At 36.0% G+C, this 10,521-nt stretch overlaps 3 protein-coding genes across 3 annotated transcripts; 1 reads left to right on the forward strand and 2 right to left on the reverse strand.

Annotated features, from left to right (window-relative positions):
* Positions 1 to 3,075: 3,075 nt before the first annotated feature.
* LOC6047543 lies at positions 3,076 to 4,774 on the forward strand. The gene is made up of 3 exons (XM_038250742.1): positions 3,076 to 3,967; positions 4,213 to 4,289; positions 4,763 to 4,774. Exons 1-3 carry the CDS (start codon positions 3,076 to 3,078, stop codon positions 4,772 to 4,774), a joined length of 981 nt encoding a protein of 326 aa, XP_038106670.1.
* A 206-nt stretch (positions 4,775 to 4,980) lies between these two features.
* Positions 4,981 to 6,610, reverse strand: LOC119767748. Its single transcript, XM_038257119.1, has 4 exons — positions 5,648 to 6,610; positions 5,521 to 5,589; positions 5,209 to 5,298; positions 4,981 to 5,153 (listed from the first exon to the last, which is right to left on the reverse strand). Exons 1-4 carry the CDS (start codon positions 6,578 to 6,580, stop codon positions 5,052 to 5,054), a joined length of 1,194 nt encoding a protein of 397 aa, XP_038113047.1. The 5' UTR covers positions 6,581 to 6,610; the 3' UTR covers positions 4,981 to 5,051.
* Positions 6,611 to 8,084: 1,474 nt separating this feature from the next.
* Positions 8,085 to 10,136, reverse strand: LOC6047544. Its single transcript, XM_001864556.2, has 4 exons — positions 9,245 to 10,136; positions 9,109 to 9,185; positions 8,252 to 8,407; positions 8,085 to 8,194 (listed from the first exon to the last, which is right to left on the reverse strand). Exons 1-4 carry the CDS (start codon positions 10,134 to 10,136, stop codon positions 8,120 to 8,122), a joined length of 1,200 nt encoding a protein of 399 aa, XP_001864591.1. The 3' UTR covers positions 8,085 to 8,119.
* Positions 10,137 to 10,521: the final 385 nt, after the last annotated feature.

A 10,521-nucleotide genomic window follows, 5' to 3' on the forward strand; every position in this document is an offset into this window, starting at 1 on the left:
TATTAATTCACTCTTGTAGCATTTGCTGTAAATGAGTATGACGCTGGAACAAGGAATAACTAAGGTCATTGGTCTCATATAGCCTCGTCATCATCATGCTTTATATTCGTGTTAAACAAACATTTGTTATATTCCTCAAGCAATTTCAAAGTGCTTTGAAAAGTTACTTGATTATTGCAACGAACACAATTCTTTTGGGATCGTTTAGTCCACATTGGAATGTTCAGTTAGAGAGGCCTGTTATCGAAACCTGTTTTATAGTTGGTTTTCCTATAATTATTCTACCCAAAATAAAAAAAAACTGGTTTAGATGGATGAGTTGTATGGATGGTATGGATTTGCATTGCCTTTAATAACTTTATGCTGGGTACACGTTAAATAATCTAACTACTTGTGGAAAGTGGTTTAAAGTGGTTAGTAAAACTACATAAGGAAATCTTGTTACAAATATATAGAAAAAAAATGATGGTAATATTCATCAGGAAATGGTGACAGATTTTGTGGCAAAAAAAATGATTAATTTTACCCCAGAAAAGAATGAATTTTCATCAGTTTTTGATGAATATTCATCAGGTTCACATTTTAACACATTTTTTATGTAATATTACTCAAAAAAGAGGTAATATTCAACCTACCAAATTTTCAACATTCCAAAATTCAACTTTTTTTCTGTTTACTTTTATTTTACCACTGTAAAACTATATCATAAACAGGACATAAGATAACTGAAAAGGTTCTCTGTGAAAAACAATACGATTCCAACCGTCCTGCGATTGGTTGCCATTGAATTGAATTGAAACATTTTTTAAAGCAAATCGCTCTAAAGCCAAAGCCAACATGGCTTGGCTCTAACACTGCATGCCATAATTTTGAATATTGTACGTTATGTTATGACTAGGTGAACCTCTATTTGATGAGACATATCTCTCAAGTGTCAAGTGATCATCTATTATTGCTTAGTTAACATTTATCACATTTTGTAGCTAAGTTCATCCACATTTTAGTTTGCAATGGCACTTCCGATACAAAGCGCTTGCTCTCGTGTTATAAACTTTTACAGTTGGATTGGTTATGATTATTCAAATCACAAAAACCAAATTTGCTGGAAATTTGCAGCTAAACTAGTCGTAGCTTTTTTCTGGGTTTCCCTAGTTGTTTGGATTAGAGTGCCGTCTATAAATCAACAATATGGAGCTCTTAATGACCTTATTAAACTGATATTTTACTTTAGTGTATTCTTCACAGTTCTTTTCGAATCAATTTGGTATCGGAAATCGTATAGCTTTTTGTGGGAAATTTTCGAGCAAATCAGTGTGCAGTTCAATCTTGTTCAACCAAAAGATTATTTAGAAGAAATCAATAATATTCAATCAATACATATAAAACAAACAGCACTACTGCTTTCAAATGAAATAGTTTGGTTCAGTTTTTGTTCAGTAATTGTAGCCATTCAGTTTTTCGACTATGTTAGCAGTTTTTGGATTTCACAAATATTAATTGTTGAAATTTTAATTGATCTTCGTCAGTTTCAAGTACTATTTTACATTAAATTGTTAAATTTCTACACCCAGAAACTTGATTGTATGTTGAAAGTGGTAGCGAATAAAAAAATCATGTCGCTATCAAAATTTAATATTGAAACTAAAGTTGGTACACAAGTTCAACTTCTTCTATATCACGGCTCGGAAGCTATTAATGACATGTTTGGAAAATCTTTACTGATTTTCATACTTAGATGGAACCTTCTGCTTCTTACTGATATGTATTGGACAGTGCAAGCTGTTTATAATCTCGGATATTGGTTCGCTACAAGTAATGTTTTTTACGGATTAGCTTTTATTGTAGCTTATAATATTGTTTTATTATTTGAGGTCACCTTATTCGTATTTCAAGTACAATGGCTTCATTCATTGTTTTCGTTAGAGCTTGTGAACAACTGTCACGCCAAAATGATAATATAATGCATACATTAGAGAACATTTGCCTTAATCATCAGCTCACTGATGCTGAATGTAGTTTTGAGCAGGTAACACGATTAAATAAATAGTTTAAATAAATGAACATACACTTATTCAAGATGAGTTGCTTCATCCGACAAGTAAATCGATACAAACCAAGGATAACAGCAATGGGTTTTATTGAAATCAATGTCTATTTCATTGCATCGGTGAGTTTTATCAGATATGTGTTTTTCAATCTATATTCCATTATTTGTTTTACAGGCAATCGTTTCCACCTTCAACTATGTTGCATTTTATTTCGGAATTGAAAAAATAAAGTCTTCACTTTAATTTGAATAAATGACAACCTGGACTGTTACTAGTGAATCGCAAAATTTATGTTGGGTAATTTGTTTTGTTTTGATAATTATATTTTCTTGAGAATTATTTATAACGTTACAGAAATACAGAAATTCAATCTAATCGAATGCTTTTGAGGTTTTTACAAGAATCACAGATATCACAGATAGTAGTAACGCTTACGCCTCGTAAGCGGTAGATCGGGGTTCAAATCCCGGCTCGGTCAACACAACGTGTTATCTTCTGGATTCGATTACTTAGTAAAGGGAAGGTAGTGTTTCGTCATAAACTGGACCTTATCAGTACACCTTAGGAAGACAACTTATGGAATGTCAACATTAACCTTAACATGTTAACATTAAGTTGATTAATAAAATGTCACTGAATTCGTTTTGAAAATGCCGACCATGATACTCTTCACGGGTGTTCTCCTCAGGAACAGGGAAAGGCTATTTTTTACAGACATGAAATACACACAATATTTTTTCATGATTTTTTTATATTTTTTCAATTTTTTTACAGTGCTATTACTGTATAAATGTATTATGCATTTTGTGTTTGAACAGTTAAGTATAAAGAGTTGAGCATGAGGTATCTTTTTTCCCTTATATGCTCTAAAGAAGGATTTCCTTGGAATCCTATCTGATTTGAGTAAAATTAGTGAATAATTTTTTTATGAGTCCATCCATGCTCAAATCAAATAAGCCATCTCCCAACCTAATAAAAATCACAAATCACCAACTAAGTTTACTCAGTAATTATCAATCACTCAACAATGACACGTCGTTCCCATCAGAATACCCCGTCGTCGTCAATCAACATTCGACTAATTCCATTTCAACTGGCTGGACTTTGTCCATTTTCACCGACCTCCCCAGCGCTGACCATTGCCCTGCTAGTTTGGACCTTCGCAAATCTGACTTTGGTTGTCATCCTGCTCGTCAAAGTGACTGGCAGTGCCAGTTTACTTTTCATGGATCCGGACGGCGGCAAAGGCCACCAGCTGAATCCGATCCTGCTAATTAAATCATCATTTACAATCGCCGCCCACGTGCTCGTCCTGGTCGAAACGCTGATTCAGCACGTCACATTCCGACGGGTTGAGGAACGACTCGAGTCAACGGACAAATCTCTGTCGATGGTGGGCTCCAAAAGTGGCCCCAGCCAGCGAAAGTTGCTGTTCTATCTTGTGATCTGTGCCACGTCGGAAGTTGGCAATTTTTGGCTGGCCCAGCCCTTGTATCGTACGGCCTGGTACACGACCGTAGCATCCCAAGCAGTTATCCGGCTCAAGCATCTCCAGCACATGCAGTACGTCGAAGGACTCAGCATCCGGTTTCGAGTGTTGAAAAAACAACTCCAACAGTTTGTCACCACCACGAACGCCGCAAAAGACGAAGAAAAAGCTCGTTATTCTGGAGGGAAATTCGCTTCGCATGCAAAACAGCAACATTCCATCGACGGCAACCTGCCGGACTGTTTGCGGAAAGTTTTCATTATCAAAAGCACGTACCTGGCGCTTTGGGACGCGGGACAACTGCTGGCCGGGGCCTTCACCCTGGCCCAGCTGGCCAATCTGCTCCAGAACTTTGTCCAGTGCACATGTGACCTGTACACCATATATTCCCATCTGTATCGCAACGACCACCACTTTGGGGACATTTTCGGTAAGATCTAATGACAGCCCAAAACTGATTTATCGTCGTCCGACGCTTCGTTCGGTCGTTCACTGCAACACCCATTGATATAAATAATTTCCATGCTTTCATTCATTCCATACCGTGTTCCATTGAAGGCTGAGAACGTGTGTGCGTGTGTGTGGCAAAACCACGTGGCACGTGCCACTCGTTTATCAGATTGCAGTTTCTCTTCTCATTGAATTTTGCCTATATTTCGCTCACACCAACTCCAGACACAGTTTTGGGACTGATTCCTACGCTGGTCGCGTTGCTGTTGGTGCTCGGCAGTTGTGAAGCGTGCAGGACGCAGGTGAGCAACGAAGTAACATTTGAATATTTGATTATTTTTTGTGAGTATTCTACATGACTTAAACCAATAGGTTAGATTTTTGAATCCAACAAATATTTAAAAGAAATTTTATCATTGCATTCTTCTGATGATGAAAACAAGAAACCTATCACAAAATACGATTTAATACAACATCAGAACATTGCGGAAACATTTTTTAAGTTGTTTAATAGTTTAAGACCTTTTTACTGGTAAGACTTTTATTTTTTCTACTTTTTCTTATTTAACGTCTTCTAGTTTTGTTGCTCTTTTCACAATATAAAATATTTTCTATTTCAGGTTCGAGAAGTAAGAATTTTATCTTTTCAAATGAAAACACATTCCCTCTCAGCACAGGTTAGAACCAAAAGTTTGTTCACATTGAACCCATTTCAACAGTATCACACATTTATAGGTAGAAAATCTCCATCTTCAAATTATGTACCTTCCGATAGAATTTGAAGTAGGAGGATTGCTCCAAATGGGGTTTTCATTCCTAAAAGAGGTACTTGGGTGACAATTTCCTTTTGACTTAAATATACACACATTTTTTGCAGATGGTTGCTGCAATTTCCGTTTACATGGTTATATTTATTCAATTCATGCCGAAAGAAATATGAAAGTTTTTGGAAAGGCAATCAAATTGTGATGAAAAATAAAAAAAAACATTTTGTCAAATTTTCCGCTGTTGTACTTATTATCTTTGTATGTCTCAAATGTGTACCAAATAAATTATGATTACATTTACTCTGTTATATTAAACTCTTTGTTATAATCAGCGAAAGAATCGTTGTTTGGCAAGAACTGTACATAAATCACTAAAAATGTGGCCACGGCTGCAAAAGTCTGTAAATATAAACCACTTTATGCAATCAACATTAAAAGTTCTTCAGATACTCACCGACGCCAAAGAATTCAAATTCAATGTGAAAAATTCAGCAGCAGTCAAGTTGAGCGGTTCGTTTTGAATTTGTAAGAAGAATTGCCGAATCTGAAACCAGAATATTTATCAATTGTTTACCTTACTAAAAACATCTCATGTTAGGCGTCATCCATAAAGTATGTCACGCTCTAGGGGGGGAGGGGGGGTCTGGGCGAGTGTGACATTGCGTGTTATAAGTATAGGAAAAGTGTGACAAAGGGGGGGAGGGGGGGGGGGGTAAATTTTGGCTGATTTTAGCGTGACGTACTTTATGGATGAAGCCTTACTTACTTTCTCTGAGGCATTGAAAGCAAATTCGTTTGGAGTAATCATACTAAGATGACGACCTGTTTCTAGAGCCTGAAATTTTGAAATTTTTTTTTATCTAGTTTTGAGCATAAAATAAATATTGATTCACTTCACTTTCACAGCTATCACATGCAAAAAACAGTACACAAAAGTTTATAACAGGTGGCAGCACACACATGAACGATTCCACCGAAAAGTGATTCCCGGCAAGATTGAGACTAGCAAAAATCCAATACCCATCGATTGTCATACAAATAAATAATCCTGTCGTGCACAGCAGTAGATGATATCCAAATCGTCGATTTATATCCAAAGTTAACATCATAAGCAAATTATGGACATCTTTCAACTTATCAAGTCGATTAACACTTAAACTTGTTATTGTTTCCTTAAAAACAATCTTGTTAAATTTTTCACTGAAGCAATCGCTCATGGTGTCATGAAGAAAGCTGAATCGGTTCTGAAGATAGTTTGCATGGAGTATGAAAAAAGAATCGTTGAAACGCTGTAGCACAAACATTGGAAACTTGATCAACCAGTTACGATACCAAATAACATTCTTTGTGATGCGAGAAATTATGAAAATTTCCACTGCTATGCAAGTGATATTCATTAGATAGAAGTTTTTATAAAAACTACTTTGAAACAGTTCATTTTGACTGTTCAAATGGTCTGTACTGGTAAGACTTTCAAAAATATCATCGATTTCATCCATGGTCACTAGAATTTTTCTTTGAAGCTTCCTAAAGTGAATTGATAAAATTATGACTACTAATGGCAACACTGTAGGTATTTCAAACTGGATTGCATCTGTTAGCATTCCCATAGAATCGGTGCCGAAAAATAGCTTGTATGGATTTATCAACGAGTATATCATTGCAACAATTTCAAACAAAATGTAAAAAGACACAACAAGTCTGGTTAAAAATTTCAGCACGCTTATATTCTGATCACTTAATGGTTCAAAAGATTGACCAATCACTTGAAACAAAGGATAGATGCTGCCAAATCTTGAATGGAATCGGTTGAAAACTTTCGTCATTGCTAGGGGGTTTGTTGTGATACGGTTTGGCCGAAGTTCAGAAAGCAACTATTTATAGAGAAACATGTTATTCTTCCTGTTAGTATACTGTTAGTGTCATTAAGTCAATTGATTGATGATCAACTCGTGGGAACTCAATCACATGCAGCCTTTATCATGATTAATCATTTTTGGATCAGCACGTCGTGTTGTCTTTTGTCTTTTGTCTTTTGTCTTTTGTCTTTTGTCTTTTGTCTTTTGTCTTTTGTCTTTTGTCTTTTGTCTTTTGTCTTTTGTCTTTTGTCTTTTGTCTTTTGTCTTTTGTCTTTTGTCTTTTGTCTTTTGTCTTTTGTCTTTTGTCTTTTGTCTTTTGTCTTTTGTCTTTTGTCTTTTGTCTTTTGTCTTTTGTCTTTTGTCTTTTGTCTTTTGTCTTTTGTCTTTTGTCTTTTGTCTTTTGTCTTTTGTCTTTTGTCTTTTGTCTTTTGTCTTTTGTCTTTTGTCTTTTGTCTTTTGTCTTTTGTCTTTTGTCTTTTGTCTTTTGTCTTTTGTCTTTTGTCTTTTGTCTTTTGTCTTTTGTCTTTTGTCTTTTGTCTTTTGTCTTTTGTCTTTTGTCTTTTGTCTTTTGTCTTTTGTCTTTTGTCTTTTGTCTTTTGTCTTTTGTCTTTTCTTTTGTCTTTTGTCTTTTGTCTTTTGTCTTTTGTCTTTTGTCTTTTGTCTTTTGTCTTTTGTCTTTTGTCTTTTGTCTTTTGTCTTTTGTCTTTTGTCTTTTGTCTTTTGTCTTTTGTCTTTTGTCTTTTGTCTTTTGTCTTTTGTCTTTTGTCTTTTGTCTTTTGTCTTTTGTCTTTTGTCTTTTGTCTTTTGTCTTTTGTCTTTTGTCTTTTTGAAAATTTTGCTTTCTTTACAACGAGTGGCAGATAAATTCAATTGCAACAAATTTCTTAATTGAATCATAAATAATCGCAAAACTGCAATAATCAAATTTCTTCACCACTCAAAAGTTCATTAAAGCCAAATCGCAGCAATTGTGCAAGAAAGTATTTTAAACTAAATTACTCCACCACGATTAACAATTATGAGCTCAAACCAGTTCAATCAAGCTAATCAGCATGCGTTTTCGCTGCACTCGCTCGGCTACCACACCACCTCTTGACACAATTCAATGAGACCAATTCAAGCCAAAGTGGTCCGCTTGATGGCGCCATCATCATCAGCATATAACTTCATAAGTAACAAATGTGTACGACGACGACGACGACGACGACGTGTTACGCGAAATTTCTCTCCAGCAGCGCAGTCGGCATCAGATAATTAGTTGAGAACCAATTTACACCCAATCACAGACACAACACAAACTCTTTGCTCACGCGGTTACGAAAGCTTTCAAAACGACGACGACAACGTCTTAAGCCGAACAGGTCGAACAAACACTTGAGACGTGTTGTTGATGCAGTTTTTTTTTTTGCACTTTTCAGTCCACTTTGCCTTTGCCTCTCTCCCAACGTGATCTATCGCACTTTAATCTGGTTATGCACTTTTTGTGCGCGCGATGTTTGTGGGTGACTACTTGGGAGAATCGGGCAAATCCGTGGAGAACGGCATGAAGATGAACATGTAGGTGACCACGCCGGTGAGGAACTGGAAATTGAAATGTTTATGATAAGTGGTTTAAACAGTGGTCATCAACTTCAATACCATTTTTAAAAGCTTGTAATTGACGTCGAACAAACTGTGAGCCTTGAATCTGATTGGTTGATGAAAAACATGATTGGTAAATCTGTAAACAATTTTGTACAAAATCTCCTGATCGTTTTTGGGCATTTCATGTAATATTGGTCCAAATGAATTAGACTAAAAACAGAAAAGTTTAGTTTATAATTCAGTAAACTATATTCTACAAATGGACAAGGTGTATAAATTGTGTAAAATGTAAAAAAGGATAATTATAATTTCAATGGTATCATCAGTGGGGGTGAGATTGGTTCAAAGTGATTTTTAACGGATTTTACCATTTCTCAGGCTCTTCTCAATGAAACTTAATTTTGTTAATAGGGTTGTGTAAGGGACATCTTAAGATGACTTAGCTGAAGAATCTAGTTCCTAGAACAGTTTTATTTGACCTAATGTCACCCTTTCTTAGGGGTGAGATTGGGTCAATATTCAACCGATTGGCATTGAAGGTAGAGTTCATCAAATTCCACCATATTTTGGGAAAATGTTAGTAAACTATCTCAGAACAATTCTACTTTAAGAATTTTCAATGTTATTTAAATTGTTTTTGTTATTAAGCAATTACCCACTTTTGACACATAGTCACCCCACTGACGGTAAATAATGTTTAAACTGAGCCTAAATTAATGATCGCTAACGAATTGTTCCAATTAATATTTGTAATTTCTTTTGTAACTTCAAAAAATGGAGCAAAAGTAGGATAACATTCTAAATCTAAATCATAATTTGTGGCTTAAAGGCAACAAAAATTACGTATAAATGTGTAAATGTTATCACAAAATGTTTACATAAAACTATCACAGAGCTATTGAATTACAAACCACTTTCAAACAGGATTCTGCGGAGTAAAGTAAAGTTATGAACAAAGTTGTTGCGGGAATAATACACATCAGAAGTTCTGAAAATTAAAATAATTTTAGAATATGTCTAACTTGAACAAACCTGTAAACTATTTACCAGTATAACCATCGGAGGCTTTATCATGCACAGTAAGGTAGACCCAGTAAAAATCACAAGACACTTGAACAAAATTACAGGTCAAAATGAAACATGTGCTCCATCCTAGTGATGAATTCACGTTAAAGCTAATAAACCACAAATCAGTGTAGCAGCCTTTCAAGAAGATCAACGTCTTTGAAACTTGTCTCGTTATTGTTTGACTTTGCGAAGAAATTTGAGGGAGTGTTTTTGTCAACTGCATCATATCACCAAGCCTTAAAAGCTCTTCCCTAATCACTTCACACTGGGCTCGGATTAAATCGATGTAAAATATATAGAACAGGGTGCGCATTCGGTTGATGGTTTGTAGAGAAATTGCTGTTAACCAGGTATAAGTCCATTGCAAGTTGTATGACATGATTCCGGTAATAAGTTTCATTTCGATTGCAAAAGTGAACACAAGATATCCAAAAAACTTCCACAAAAATCGTCGAATAAACTGTTTATATTTCGCTCCATTCAAAAGTCCAACACGTGCCCTGTGTTCACCAAGTTGTTCCAGACCTTCAAAGATCTGCAGCTGGGTCTTGCGTTGTGCAACGACTTCCGCTTCGATGATAAACACCGTCAGCGCGAGGCTGCCAAATTTGAACATATCGTTGATCCAACCAACGGCGTACTCAAGGAAAAACACACTATCGTGAAAAATGGCAGCCATTACGACGTCGACTAAGCAAATGCAAACCACGAGGATAATCCACTTGAAGGTAAACGGATTCCCGCCGTGATGGGTTTGATTCTGCACCCTCAAACTGCTCCCGTCGAGCCCGAACGGAACGAAGCCACACCAGCGGAATAAGCTGAGCGCCAACCGGTACAGCTGATCCATGGACGGGCAAAGCAGGTTCATTGCGGAATCACTTTCAGCGCATTACTGGGAAGAGCTCTCTTTCTCTGCCTTCTGGTTCGCCAGGTGTAATCTAATTTGAGGGCAAACCATTTAGATCCATCGCATCAGATAGCAAAAATTGTTATGCACTTTACTTTGACCAATATTTTTTTAATTTTCCTACTAAATGGATTGATTCCTGCGAACTGGTACAGTCATCCCACATATTCGGAACACCCACAAATTCGGAACACTTTTATGATAATTTGTCAATAGCATGCCAAAAGTAGCTTTTCTGTCGACCTTACTATTTTTAGAACCTTCATTTGGACATTATCTTGCTATTTCACTAGTAAAAGTAGTACTTTTTGAACAAAAAACTTCATTCCAAGACTATTTTGTCCAG

The sequence above is a fragment of the Culex quinquefasciatus genome, chromosome 2 (assembly GCF_015732765.1).
Source record: "Culex quinquefasciatus strain JHB chromosome 2, VPISU_Cqui_1.0_pri_paternal, whole genome shotgun sequence".
In the NCBI taxonomy this organism is placed as follows: domain Eukaryota; kingdom Metazoa; phylum Arthropoda; class Insecta; order Diptera; family Culicidae; genus Culex; species Culex quinquefasciatus.